Source organism: Cebus imitator, unplaced genomic scaffold (assembly GCF_001604975.1).
Source record: "Cebus imitator isolate Cc_AM_T3 unplaced genomic scaffold, Cebus_imitator-1.0 Scaffold52, whole genome shotgun sequence".
Classification (NCBI taxonomy): Eukaryota; Metazoa; Chordata; class Mammalia; order Primates; family Cebidae; genus Cebus; species Cebus imitator.
The window spans coordinates 7920323-7935346 of NW_016107367.1; the positions used below are offsets into that span (position 1 = coordinate 7920323).

Genomic DNA, 15024 nt, shown 5'->3' on the forward strand with positions numbered 1-15024 from the left:
TAGCTCTGAAACAAGTTTCAATCTTGTGTCTGCTGTTTAAAATAGAACCTAGTGTTAATTTGTTTGCTCATTCAGCAAACACTAATGGTCTAGTGGTTAGGAGCAGAGGAAACTTGTCATATACTGGCTGTGGGACTTAGGGCAGGTGTCTTAGCCTCTCTGAGCCTCAGTTCTTTCATCTGTAAATAGGCAGGAATAGTAGGACCTATTGCATTAATGAAAGAATCCTGGTAAGCCTTAGCCCAGTGCCTGGCAGATAGCATGCCCTTGATGAAGGTTCGCTATTATTCTCTCATGTCTGGGAAAGAGTTCGAGACTTGTGTACAAAGGTGGACGGCAATGCTTAACCCTGCATGGGAGGGGAGGCCCAGAGAAGTGAAGGAGCATTTCCAAGGTCACAAGCTAATTATAAATGGTAGAACTAGCAAAGAGTGTGAGCCGCAGGACCCAGCCCTTTCCATGCGTCGCCCTTGCAGGGGACTTGAGGGTAGATTAAATCCACTTTATCTAGAGGCTTGCTAATGGGATTAATTTAATCATTAGCACCTTTCCCATGAAAGCTGGGGCTCTTATAACTCCTCATTCCTGTGCCTCAGATTCTTGGGGAGACCAGCATTGTTTGGGGGGCCTTAAAGCTGGGGTCATATCTCCAGGAGCTCAGAGTGGCACCAGCCTGACCATTTTCTGTGAATGTCTTTGGTGGAAACTCACTGCTCAACATGGAGCTCTACTTTGGAAGCCTAGAAACAAGCATCTGGGGAAGACTTTAAGTTTTTCTGAGTCCTGCGGCTTCTGAGTCTCTGCAGGGCTAGTGGAAAGGGCTCTAGAAGGTTCTGGAAGTCAAGATTCTGAGTAGCTGCTTTTGAATAATGGAATCCTCAGGGCCTTGCGAAATGAATGCCAAAGGTGAGTGCCTGATCGGTTTTACGTGCTGGTTTTCCTTCTGTAACATGGAGATGGCGGTGTCGTAATTAGTTGCTCACTGCTTCCATTCGGCACCTGCTTGCTTGTGGGGCACCCACAATAGGTCTCCTTCTGAATGCACAAAGATGGGCGGGGGAGGAAGCCTGTCCTTGGATTGCGGAGGCCTCGGGAGATAAAGCTCAGACAAGGAAGACAGTGACTGGATCTGAGAGCCCGTGGCCGCTGTGATTAGGAGCCTCAAAGGCGGGACACAGAGGCTGTAGTTGCCTGTCCCGTCCGTAATCCAGAGCACGTCTCCCTCCTCATCCCGGAGAAAAGGCTGCTCGTGAGCCTGGCTGGTTCTGAAGACTCAGGCTCCGGGAACCCAGCCCCTGTGAGTGGCTGGAGCGTGGGGGTGAGGGTGGGGTGTCAGCAGAGTCGGGGACAGTCTGGGGGTCTTGGAAGGTGATATGAAAGTGAAAGTAGGTGTGATCAACTGTTCTTGGTTTGCCTAAGACTAAGAGGTTTCCTGGGGTTTGGGATTTTCAAGGTTAAAATCTGGATGGTGTGCGTCAAATCAGGATAAATTGGTCATCCTAGGTCAAAGTCATGCTGCTTTGACTGTGCACTGGGCGGTCGGGTCATTGGTAGAAGGAGTAAAGGGGGATCGTCTCTCCCCTGAGCCTTGGTGCACCCTCAGATTAGACTGTCCCTTCTCAGTGTTCCCAGAGCCCTTGTGCTGTCCTCCAAGGGTCTGTGTGCCCCCCAAGAGTCTGTGAAGGCAGAAAATCCCCTTGGACTTGGGGCCAACCCCTGCCTGCTCTGGGCCAGAGTGTTTCGTAAATGCTGTTGGATGAATGAATGAGGCTTGAGACTTTCCACCTTTGTTTCTTCCCCGCTGGGGACAAACTATCAGATGCTAATTCATGCTTTGCTGCTCTGCACATCTTGTTCCTTCCCCCCACGTCCTTCCCTCCTGCGGCCACCTCCTTCCCTGTCCCTTCAGCTCAAGAGTCTCCTCCTCTGCGACTGCTCCTAGCCAGCCCTTCCTCTGAGTGAGTTTCTCCCACCCCTGCTGTGTTCCCTCTGAACCGAACCTCACTCAGCTCCCTAATCCGGCCTGTTTGTGGATGCATCGTTCTCCCGCATGCGCTGTGAGCTCCTCGAGGGCAGGTCTCCAGTTTAGTGTTTCTTCTGCTGTACATGGCGCCTGGACACCCCATGGAGGTGTGGAGAGAATGAATGGAGCCGAACACACGGAGCAAAGATCTGTTCCTTCCCTCACTCACCAGCTCCTTGGTGAGGTACCAGCTCCTGGATGACAGGCACAGTCCTGGGCAGTGGGGTAGGAGTCCTGGGCAAGATTGGTAAAGCCTTTGCGCTGATGGAACTCACATTCTAGAAGGATCTAGTCAACAAGCAAGCAAATAAACATATCAGAAGGTTGCATGTGCTCCGAAGAGGATACAAAGGAGAAGGTGAGTCATCCGAGCCCCTGCCAACTGCTTGCAGGCCGGGGTGGAGTCGCCAGCTCCACGGAGGGGACATCGCTGAGGCCCAGCACATGTGGTGCCCATTCTGTGGAGGCAGAAGGCATGCATTGTCCCCGGGTCATACTGTAGTCAACTTGGGCACAGTGGCATTTGCCTTTCATGCAAAGCGTGTGGACCAACAGTCCCCTTAGAGAAATTCATTAAAGCCAGTATTGTCTGAGAGGAGGAAAAATATATTTTAGAAAGTCAGGCGGGGTTTTGTGCCTGGTGTGGGAAGCAAGCGTGTGTCCCTTCTGCTTCACTGCCCCCCTCCCCCACCGGGAGTACAAAGAATGGGGCTCACGTGTTGACTGTCCACTTCTGCCAGTTGGGTGGGTGCCCTTGGAGCTGTAGCAGCAGCAGGAAGGGTCAGGGACTCTGCTATGGGACTGCTGGGGACAACCCAGGGTGCTGCTAAGGAAAAGGTGTGAAAATGGCTGGCTGCCATCCTGCGGGCTGTCAGGGAGAGGATCAGCGGGGATCACAAAGGTGGTTGCTCAGCTTCCAAGCACTGCACACAACAGTGGGGCATTGTTCTCTGGTTCTGATGGGAAGCTTAGCCCCGGCCACAGGCCAGCTCTAGGAGGAAGGCAGCCTCCTCCCACTGAGTGCCGTGCGGCCAAAGCAGAGTCCCAGAGGGCGGCTTCTCCCTGCTGCCTGGCTGCGGGCGGCCACTAGTGCTGAGGTCTGGGGACTCAAGAGGACATCTACGAGTCTGCAGGTAGCCCCTTCATGTAGGGACCCGCAAACAGCAGCAAGACAAAAGGCAGTTCCTAGGCTGGGTGCCTGGCTTCTCACAGGCACATCGCAAACCTGGCGTCTCAAGGTTCTGGCAGGAACAAGCATGTACTAATTATAACCTACACAGCCTGTTAACCATTGACCTTGGATTCCAAGGAGGTGAAGGTTCTGGGGAGAAGGTCTTAAGGGTTCTCTGTAAAACAGGAAGTAGGCCAGGCGTGGTGGTTCACACCTGCAATCCCAGCACTTTGGGAGGCCGAGGTGGGTGGATCATCTGAGGTCAAGAGTTCAAAACCAGCCTGACCAACATGGTGAAACCCCCTCTGTACTAAAAATACAAAAATTAGTCGGGCATGGTGGTGGGTGCCTGTAATTCCAGTTACTCGGGAGGCTGACACAGGAGACTTGCTTGAACCTGGGAGGTAAAGGTTGCCGTGAGCCAAGATTGCACCATTGCACTCCAGCCTGGGCAACAAGAGTGAAACTCCATCTCAAAAATAAATAAATAAATTAAAAAAGACAGAAGTTAGTGATACAGGAAGCAGACTCTTCTAGGTAGCTCAGTGGACATCATCCTGCAGCCCCAGCTGAATGAGGACAATTTAAAACCTTCTGGGTTCTGCTAAGGGACTGTGGGGGAGAACCAGAGGGCAGGATTGCTTGCTGTGTGATCTTGGGCACATTACTTAACCACTTTGAATCTAACCTCAACTTCTTTATCTACAAAAAGATCCTATTTAATGGTGGGTGGGAGGACTCAATGAGCTGATGTGTACAAACATCTAACACGGTATCCGACACCTGGTGGGTACTTAGGAATGTTAGTTCCCAGTCCTCTATACTATGAAAAATCCTGGAAGGCTTTCTGGAGGTGGTGATGCCAAAGCTGATGGGTGAATGTAGCCAGGCAAAGAAAGGTGGAGGGACCAGCAGGAGCAAAGACCAAAGGGAGAAATGATGTGTTCCGGGAACCACAGGCGGCTCCTGCTGCAAGCAGAGGAGGCAGGAAGTAGGGGAGGCTGAGGCTGTAGAGATGGATGGAGAAGGACTTTGAATACCCTGTTAAGCATCTTGGACTTTCTTGGGTAGAGGCTGTGAAACATGGGAGGCGTTCATTCAGAAAAGCCTTTGACTCTGAGCCTTTAGATGCTCCTTTCTGCCAAGATAGTCTGGTCCCCCTGCCTCCTGCAAAACTGGCAGATTTCCTGGAAAATGAATGGAAGCATCCTCGTGCCTGAGCCTCTGGAGCCAGGCATGGATTTGGCTCTGCCACCCAAGGGCCCAAGCACTGCAGGGCCATGGATCTCTCTAGGGGTTCAGGGCCATGGATCTCCCTAGGGGTTCAGTGCGTACAGCTCTGAGATTCACTCCCACCAAGAACTCCCATTGGAAGCAAGCCCTGCCATTTCTCAGGCTGAGGTGCCATTTATGAAATTAAAAGCGAGGTTTGAATGGTTGTATGTTGTTTTTGTAAACCAAAGCTAGAAACTGTAGAGGGTATTGTTTTTTGTTTTTTTTAGCTGGAAAGTAAAGCATGCCAGGCTTCACAGTCAGCCTTGACCTGCTGCCACAGACTCAGGGCCAGCCGGATCCAGCCTGCTGGGGACAGAGAGGTGGCTTCTTTGCATTGAGGGCCTACGGTGCACTAGGCTCGCTCAGGGCCAGGCTCTTTGCATGCTTATGGGTGCCATTGTCATCCTCATTTTACAAATGAGGAAAGTGAGGAACAGAGAGGTAAATATCCTTGACTGAGTCACACAGCTAGTAGATGAGAAGTCAGACGCAGTCCTATTCTGTCCGTACCTCAAAGTCTATACCTTTTCAGTCTCATCTAATTTGAATGCTGGACTTCATACTCAACATTTTCTGAAAGTCTGGTAGAACTATGAAATCTTTTGATTTGTAGGCTGGGCGCAGTGGCTCACACCTGTAATTCCAGAACTTTGGGAGGCTGAGATGGGTGGATCACTTGAGTTCAGGAGTTCCAGACCAGCCTGGCTAACATGGTGAAACTCTGTCTCTACTAAAAATGCAAAAATTAGCTGGGTGTGGTGGCATGCACCTGTAATCCCAGCTACATGGGAGGCTGAGGCAGGAGAATTGCTTGAACACAGGAGGCGGAGGTTGTAGTGAACCAAGATTACTCCATTGTGCTCCATCCAGCCTGGGTGACAGAGTGAGACTCTGTCTCAAAAAAAAAAAAAAAATTTAATTTGTGATTAAAATGTAACTTTAAAAGCCTCTAATTAAAAATAAAATGTTAATACCGCTTTAAGGAAATTGAAATCTTAGAAATGTACCCATGATTTCACTGCTCTATGATGCTACTTTTTTCCTTTTTTTTTTTTTTTTTTTAGGAGATATCTTGCCCTGTCACCCAGGCTGGAGGGATTCTGGGCTCAAGAGACCTTTCTGCCTAAGCCTCTTGAGTGGTCGGGATGACAGGCACGTGGCCCTGCATCCGGCTTCATTCTTCATCTTTTTTGACAGTTTTTGCATGATTTGCACAGGAGGGGTTGGCCAGCTGTGGCCTGCTGGTCAAGTGCCACCTGTTTTTGTAAATAAAGTTTTGTTGGAACACAGCCATGCTCATTTGTTTACATGCTCTGTGAGGCTGTTTTCCGGCTGCCATGACAGATTTGAGGAGCTGTGACAGAGACTATATGGCTTGCAAAGTCTAAAGGCTTTCTCTCTGACCGTCTCCAGAAAACGTTTGCCAATGCTTGTTCTAGAGTGCAGCACTTGGCAGTCTGCTCTTTTTCTCTGCAGACCATGGTGTTAATTTCTCATTGTAAATGGCCACAGTATGCCGCAGAGTGGCTGGATGTCACCAGCTTTCTTTGCTGGACTTTTATATTGCATGTTTTTAAATTTTCTCCAGTCTGGAGAAGTGTCACATTTGCAAATCTATTATTTATTTAGCAGGCACTTATATAGTACCTACTGTGTGCCAGCGTTGTTCCAAGCACTTTACCAATATTAACTCACTCACTCTTCAGATCAGCAGTGAGACGTTTATGCCATTACTATCCCATTTTACAGATGAGAAGGCAGAGTCAGAGGAGTTAAATACACTGGGCTAAAGCTGCAGAGCTTATTTGGCAGCAAAGTCAGGTTTGAATCCTTAGCAGCTGTTAGGAAGTGTCCCAGGAAAAGCAGGCCTCTGTGAATCCCTGTGTGGGGGGACAGGGGCTGGGGCAGTGACTCACCAGGAGGGAGCCCCGCAGGTCCCCATCGGCCCAGCCCTGGAGCCTCACATCATCCAGATTTGACTTGGCCCTGATCTTCCAGCTCAGGTCGTGACCACAAATTGTACTTCTTTGTTTAAAATGGCCCTGAAAAGAGGGCCAGCGGCTGATGCTAAAGAGAAAGTGCAGAGGCCTAAGAAAATGATGGCTCCGGATGGGAAAAGTCCCCTTTGGGTGTAGGAGTGTGAGAGTAGAAGGCTGAGCCCGGCAGGAGCTCGGCTTTGTGGCCGGAAGGGTCCACGCTTGCTCTCTTGTTAGATAAATTGTAACCTTGCAAATATTTGAGTTGCCTGGAAAAATACAAAAATGCAATATAACTGTCCAAGAAAAAGGAAGTGGTTAAATAACGTTTGTGACCTTCACTCCATGGACTATTCTGAGCCGTTTACAATGAGAGTGTAACAACGGGCACCCTGCACTGCTTGTGGCAAGCATGTCCTTAGTCTTCTGTGAGATAGGGGGCCTTAGGGGAGCAGGGGGGTGGAAATTACAGACATTCCCGCCAGAAGAACAAGCTTCCTAAGATTTCATGGAGCCCTCTTGGCCTGTCCATGGGCTCCACGTGATGTCCGAGGAGGCAGGTTAAAATCCCTGGCCCACAGAGACATTTTGGAATGTGAATTTAGCCAGGGCTCCCCACAGGACATCATGAACAGGTGGATTCCAGAAGGTCCCATGTGAATAAAGGCCGAGTTATAGAGGCTGTGGGAGGGGGCACGGGAGGGAGTCCACAGTGTCAAGAATCCCCCGAATTCTATACTCACTTTCCAGGAGAGGAAGGAGGCACTGAGCGTTGTCAGGGCAGGACGCTCTTATCTGTTGGGTTCATCTCTGTGATCATCAGCACCGACCACGGTGTCTGGTAGAGGCTTTGAAGGATTTGTCATTAAATGAATTAAGTGTCTCCCAAGCTTTGGAAAGGAGAGAAATTGGGTCTGGTAAGGTTCTTGGCTAGAAGACAAGGTGACCACAGCCCAGCTCTCTGCCCATCCACTTAGGGTCCTTTTAGGGTGTGGCCTTCATCTTCTCCCAGCCTCTCTGAGTGGAATGAGAGGTGGGGGAGACCTGGGTTTTGGGGCTTCTGTCCCGTCGGCCTGCTCTGCCTGATTCATTTCAAGCCATATTCTTGAGAGGCCCACCAGGGAAGCCTCTGCAGGCCCACCTGCTGTAACCCCAAGCCTTGCTGCCCCTCGGGCTCGCCCCAGGCTCAGGCACACTCACCGGGGACAGTCCAGCCTGAGCTGCTGGGGCTCACCCTCTACCCCATCTGTCTCTCAGTCAGTTGGGTGTGTGATGGGAAATCCTGTTCTGAGTCAAAAAGGAACCCTCCTCCTTTGCTTTCCTGATTCACTTCCTCATTTTGCCTACCATTGCAGCCTGGCACAAGCACCAGAGCCACACGGGCCTGGGCTTGCTTCTGACTTGGTGCCTCAGTTGCTGTCTGACCTGGGCAGGAGAGCCAGCCTCAGTTTCCCCATCTGTAAGGCCGCACGATGACCCCTGCTTTGAAGGTTGATGGGGGCCTTCATGGTGTCTGCCTAGTGCCTGGCATACAGCAGGCCTCACAAGTGGGAACTCTTGCTGTCGTGAGTAGCTTTTGGTAACATTTTACCCCACCAACAGGAGTCTCCTTTGGCATCCAAAGGTCAAGACCCATGATGACCTTGACACCTACCAGGACAATCGTAGGGTCGAAGATTAGCCCAGAGCGGGAGATAGGGTAGCAGGAGGCAGGAGACTCCTTACCTGTCAAACAGCATTGCCCAAGGTGGGCCTGGCTGGGACCGTAAGGACAGACTTTGGGCACAGACACTCTTGGGAGGAATGGAGGCTGCTCACGCATTTCATCAGATGTTGCCAAGCTGAATCGGTTCTTGAGAAAAGACCTTTCTTTCTGAACCCATGAAGATCAGGTTTATAATAAAAAGGAGGCTTTAGGGTTAAATGGCACTTTACAAGGCGTTTCTTGGCATGTGACTTAAGGTGCAAGGGCCCTGCTTGGTCCAATGTGGCTTCTACACCAGTGAGCAGATGCTGCCCTGACTGCTTGTGGGTCCTGTCACTGAGTAGGCTGTGCCACTGTCTTGCTCACAAACCCTCACTGGCTCCCTATTGCCCACAGAGTAAAACCCACACAACCCTTTGGAATCCTGTGCTGTTCAAGCTCCCAGCCTGCTCTCCAGTACGGCCTCCTCCCGTCTCTCTGTTAACAATTGCCAAGCCCACCCTGCAGCCTGAACTTGGCTTTGCATGTCCCCACCTGCTAGCTTTTGGTCTCACCAGTCCATCTGCCCGTTATGCCCTTTCCCACTTCTCAACTTACCCAGACCCTGCTCATCCTTCACCTCCCAGCCAGGGTGTCCCCTCTGCTATGAGCCTCTCCTGGAATCTTCATCAGAATCACTGACCCTCTCTCTAGACTCTGTGCCTCTGCACTGAACACCCATGGCACTCTCATTTAGAATTTGTGATTCGGAGACCCTGAGCTTGAAACCTATAGGCCCTGGTGGCACAGCACCAGGCACATCTGGATGTGGAAGTCAAATGGTCTTTTTTTTTTTCCTTTAAGAGTCAGGGGATGTCACTGAGTTGCCCAGGCTGGCTTCAAACTCCTTCCACCTCAGCCTCCTGAGTAGCTGGGATTGCAGGCAGGCACACCGCACCTGGCTAAATGCTCTTAGATTTGAACTCTCATCTCCTAGCTATTATCTCTTGAATCTTGGGCAGGCCATGAAACTGCTCAGTTTCAGGGTCCTCATCTATAAAGTGAGAATGAATATTAAGAGCTACCTTTCAAGTGTAAAATGTAATTAACATTTTACAAATCTCAACAAGTGCTGTTGAATCGAATTGAGTAGCTTTCACAGGGGGTGAGTTTGTTCCTCACTGTAATTCCAAACACCAAATGATGCGCTGTTGGGTTAAGAACACTGTCACTCAAGACTATTGGATGAAGGCATCACTTAGCTTTATTTCACTCAAGACTATTGGGATAAGGGCATCACTTAGCTTTATTTTCCTCTGAGGCTGCGGGCTTCCCACAGCGATGCCAGCTACTGGCAGCCACCCTCCTTCCCCCAGACTGGCACTCTGCCCAGGCTGCATTCAGCACCTCTTTTCAGAGGCAGAGTTTGCTTCTGTTTGTTCTGTTGTTTGATTCAAAAAGTTCATGTCATTTGCATAAGGCCTATAAGACCAATTTGGATGCTGAAAAGGTGTCAAGCTCTCAGAAGCATCTGGCTAAGCAGCTGGGATATACCTAGGTTCAAATCCCAGCTCTGCCTCCAGGGCAAAACCAGTTCTGAGATTTTATCCTCAAGTTATTTCAGCTCGCTGAGCCTCAGTTTCCTTATCTCTGAAATGGGGATGATGATACCAACCATTAGAGTTGTCTTAAAGAGCAAGTGCATTAATAAATGCTTGGAGGGGGAGGGGCATATTAACTAGTACCTAATAGGTGCTCAGTAGATGGAACGTACTGTCCTCCGTTTTGAAAGAAGGATCTCAAGCAGTTTCTTAGCTTCCTTTATATTTGGCACGCATTGGTAACGTACAGGTTTTAGCTTCCTGGAGAAAAACTTCCTTTGAGGCTGAGCTGTGGAACAACAGAAGAAGCTGCCAGAGGAGGTAGTGAGCCACTCTTCATTGAAGGTGTTCAAGAGTCTTGGGAACCTTTGGTGGGTGTATTTTCAAGGAGATTCAAGCAGAGATGGTTGGTTAGATTAGGTCAGTTTTAATGGCCCTTCTAGTTTTGGGATTCTGAAGTTTTTAAAAAACAGCTTTATTGAGATATAATTCATGTAATACACAATTCATCCATTTAAAGTGTACAATTCAGTGCTTTTTTTTTAAGAAAAATAGAGATAGGGCCTTGCTATGTTGGCCAGGGTGGTCTCAAACTTGTGGCCTCAAGGAGTCCTCTCACCTCAGCCTCCCAAATTGTAGGGATTACAGGCATGAGCCACCTCGCCTACCTTCAGTTCCTTTCAGTATATTCACAGAGCTGTATAGCCATCACCACAATCATTTTTAGAATAGTTTTACCACGTCCAAGAGAACCCCTGCACTCCTTAGCAGTCAGCTCCCTACACTTCCACCTCCCTAGCCCTAGGCAACCACTAATCTACTTCTGCCTCTGTAAATTTGCCTGTTCTACACATTTCACATCAATGAAGTAATACAATCCATGGTCCTTTGTGGCTAGCTTCTCTCATTTAGTGCAATGTTTCTGTGGTTTCTCTATATTGTGGCATATGTCAGCACTTCATTCTTCTTTATAGGTGAATAATATTCCATTGTATGGATAGACCACATTTTACTTACTCATTTATTCGTTGATGGGCATTTGGGTTGCTCCTACTTTTTTTTTTAGCTGTCAGAAACATTTGAGCACAAGTTTTTGTGTGGACATATGTTTTCATTTCTCTTGAGTATATATGTAAGAGTAGACTTGCTGGATCAGATGGTAGCTCTATGTTTAATATTTGAAGAACTGCCAGGCTGTTTTCCAAAGTGGCTGCACCATTCTATTCCTACCAGTAGTACGTAAGGGTTCCAACTTCCCTCCATCTTCACCAACACTTGTTATTATCTTCTTTTGATTATAGCCATTCTAATGGGTGTAAATTAATATCTCATTTTAATTTGAATTTGCATTTCCCTGATGACTAGTGATGTTGAAATCTTTTCTGTGCTTCCTGGGCTTCTCAGTGTGCTTATTGGCTATCTTAGATGTAGGTAGGATTGGCTATTCAGTTCCTCTCTCCGTTTTATAATTGAGTCATCATTTTGTTATTGAGTTTTAAGAGTTCATTGAATATTCTAGATGTAAGTCCCTTATCAGATATGTGATTTGCAAAAATTTTGTTCTGTTCTGTGGGCCATCTTTGCACTTTCTTGATGGTGTCACTTTTTTTTAACCTTTTTTGCCTTGGAAGTACAAAAGTTTTAATTTTGATGGTGTCTAATTTATTTATTTTTTTTAATTTTGTTGCTGTGCTTTTGCTGTCACATTTAAGAAACCATGGTCAGGAAGATTGAATGCTATGTTTTCTTCTTAAGAGTTTTATAGTTTTGGCTCTTGCGTGTAGATCTTTGATCTGTTTGGAGTTAGTTTTAGTATATGCTGTGATGTAAGAGTCTAATCTCTTTCTGTTGCATGTGAATATCCAGTTGTCCCATCACCATTGTTGGTATCCTTTTCCATTGAATTGTCTTGGCACCCCTGTTGAAAATTAACTGTCTGCAAATATGAATGTTGACTGTTTACTTCTCTGTGAGCCATTTTGAAGAAAGAGAATGCTCCTTCTCAGAGGCACAAGAGAGGTCACGGCCATCACTCTACCACTGAGCCACTGCCAGATATTGGGAGGGTTGATTTCCTTCAACATCTCCCCATGTATAAAATGGCACAGCTAGATAAGAGGATTCCTAAGAATAGGTCCAATTTCGACATGTTAACTGCAGGGAAGTTTTCACAGAACCTTTCATTGGTTCACTGGAATGTCCTGTCATCCCATGAAGGCTGCCCTGCAGCCTGGGATCTAAAGCCAGTCTCAAATCTGGGGACAGTTCTAGCAACTCCCTACCCTGGCCTGGCCCCAGAAAAGCCAGCCCTGCCTTTCCAAGAATGTTGATGTTGTATGTATTTATGGAATAAACAGCACTGCCTTCCTCCTCTGTGCCAGCTGTGTCTCAGGCCTGATGATACAGAGGAGATGAGATACAGCTTCTGCCCTTCAGGGGGATATTCTCTCTCTCTCTTTTTTTTTCTGAGATGGAATCTTGCTCTGTTGCCCAGGCCAGAGTGCAATGGCACGATCTTGGCTCACTGCAACTTCCACCTCCTGGGTTCAGTTGATTCTCCTGCTTCAGCCTCCTGAGTAGCTGAAATTACAGGCATGTACCACGACACCCAGCTAATTTTTGTATTTTTGGTAGAGAAGGGTTTCCACCATGTTGGCCAGGCTGGTCTCAAACGTGGCCTGACCTTGTGATCCATTTAAGGGGGACATTCCAATGGGAAGATAGACACATCAACAGATAAGGCAGAGCTGAGCAGGGCACGCTGGCTGGCACTGTGTGCCGCAAGCTACAGGTATGAGAAGGTGGATGGCAACGCATGGCTTTGCTGATCGGGCTGCAGGCCTGGCGCACGTGGTGAACACTTGCCCTGGGCCATGTCTGAAGAGTGTCAGGTTGAGCTACGGAGCCAGGCCACCATGGGAACTCTGCGTAGCCCTTTCACCTGCCGCCCAGCAGCAGCTCGTACTTGACTTTCACCTCTGGCTCTGCAGCCAGCCTCAGCATGCTGACTGGGGGCTTCCTGGACACTCGTCTACAAGCTCAGTGGAGTTCAGGGTCACAGGAAGCCTCTGCAGTTGGCCTGCCTGAAGTCCAATCTTGGCTCTGCATGCTTTTGGGAAAGTTACTTAACATCTCATCCCTGTGCCTTGTCGCCTTATCTGTAATAAAGGGCTAGTCATGGCATCCCCCGATAGGATATTTGCTTCTGAAGCCCTGTAGAGTGCTGTAGAAGATAGCAAGGCACAGAGCTAGCTCTTACCGAGGTCTCCAGCTGTTACAGGTTGGAACTGTAGCTTGGAACAATACAGAATGGACTCCAGCCTGTTGCTCCTGCCATAATAGGCCATTATAGCCCATGGCTGTTACTCTTGATAACATAGAAACATGGTGCGATTAGCCTTTAGATTGCCAGAACACGAGTTGATGAGTCCTTTACATTGGGATAGGGCAGGGCTTCTTAGCAGTGTGTATTTCCCTTATTAACTGATTCAGTTAGAAAAAGCCCCAAGGTGAAGCCGACATGCCCCTCCCCTTCACAACAACCTTCCAACTGAAAACTCACTCGTCTCAGAGCCGGTGGAAGTCAGGTGTGAACTATTGCTCCCCGCTGACCTGTGAGGAAACGGATTTGGGAGCAAGTTAGTGGTGGAGCGCACACTGGAACCGCGACCCTTAACCCCATTCCAGGGCCTGCTCTGCCCCCACGCATGGCCTAAAGGAAGCCTCTGCGCCCCCTGCCTTTTTTTTTAAGATGGAGTCTTGCTCTGGGAGTGCAGTGGCGCCATCTTGGCTCACTGTAATCTCCGCCTCCCAGGTTCAAGCAATTCTTCTGCCTCAGCCTCCTGAGTAGCTGAGACTACAGGCGCATGCCACCATACCTGGCTAATTTTTGTATTTTTAGTAGAGATGGGGTTTCACTGTGTTGGCTAGACTGGTCTCGATCTCTTGACCTTGTGATCTACTCGCCCCAGCCTCCCAAAGTGCTGGGATTACAGAAGTGAGCCACCACACCCGCCCAGAAAGCCTCTTATTTTGGGGTTATAGAGTCTGTGCTGAGGCCCACTCTTGCCTCTGATTCCTGCCTTTCTTGGTTTCCCTGAGTCAGCAGCACATGAAATCAAGGACTAATGAGGGCAGACAGATGTCCACACTTCTTTCTTTTCATAAAAATTAAGCCAGGCATGGTGGCTCATGACTGCAGTCCCAGCTACTTGGGAGGCTGAGGCAGAAGTCTTGGGCCCAAGAAGTTGTTTGAGACCAGCCTGGGCAACATACCAAGACCCTGTCTCTAAAAATAATAAAATAAAAAACACTTTCGGAGTACCTGCTAAGCACCAACAGAGGTGGGTATTGTGGCTTATGCTTTCCAGATGTAATTCCATTCACAAATGTGTGTGAGCACTTGCCGTGTGTCAGTGACTGTTCCATGCCACGTGTTGTGATCAAAATAGGCAAGTGCTGTGCCCAGAAGTGGTTTATGTTCAAATGGGAACAACAGGCTCAGCGTTCGGAGGAGCTGGACTGGAATCAGGTCTCTGAACTCAGAAGTTACTGATTTGCAATCCTTATTCGAGGAGACCCCCTGGCAGTTGCATGAGTTGTTCAGAAACCCAGGCCATGCACAGGAATCTGTCTGGGGGCTGCAGGAGGTGGGAGAGAGGCCCATGCACCTGTGGGTGACTCCATTTGTCTCCTGCCTTTACTGGCTTTGGCTGTTGGTTCATGGTGCCTGGTTCTGTCCTCAGAGAGTTGCCTGCATTCAGGGAGTTGGCTGGCAGCACCCTGAGAATTGGAGCAGGTCCCTGTTGGACACATGTCTTTGTCACACAGCCACTCAGCTGCTCACTCCTTTAGCCTTCAGCCAGCAGGCCCAGTGCTGAGCACACAAAGGAGCTTTCAAGGAGGAGATGGCTGGGAAGTGCTCAGCACAGAGTCTGGGAGCTCAGTGAGGGCATCCTACACCACAAAAGAAAGGCAAACCACAGTGAGGCATCATGACACACATACTAGAAGGGCTAAGATGAAAAAGACTGACGGTACAGTGTTGGCAAGGCTGTGCAGGAATTGGAACTCACACATGGCTGCTGGGTGTCTAAAATGCTGGAGCCACTTTGGAAAACAGTTTTGCAGTCTCCTCTCCCCTCCCCTCCCCTCTCCTTCCCTCCCCTCCCCTCCCCTCCCTTCCTTCCTCTCCCTTTCCCTTCCTTCTCCTCCGCTCCCCTCCTCTCCCCTTCCCTCTTCTCCCCTTCCCTCCCCTCCTCTCCCCTCTTCTCCTCTCTTCTCCTCTCTTCTTC

General features: G+C 49.0%; 1 protein-coding gene across 2 annotated transcripts in view; it reads left to right on the plus strand.

Annotated features, from left to right (window-relative positions):
• The window catches only part of SYNE3 (spectrin repeat containing nuclear envelope family member 3), a 97355-nt gene that overhangs the window by 12629 nt on the left and 69702 nt on the right, over positions 1-15024 (plus strand). The window contains exon 1 of one of the 2 annotated variants that reach the window (XM_037738351.1): positions 7-906. The exons of the other annotated variant lie outside the window; for it this stretch is intronic. Coding sequence (XP_037594279.1) covers positions 870-906 — 37 coding nt within the window. The 5' untranslated portion in view covers positions 7-869. Of the gene's footprint in view, positions 1-6; positions 907-15024 lie in introns of those variants that run through there. 2 annotated transcript variants of the gene reach the window in all.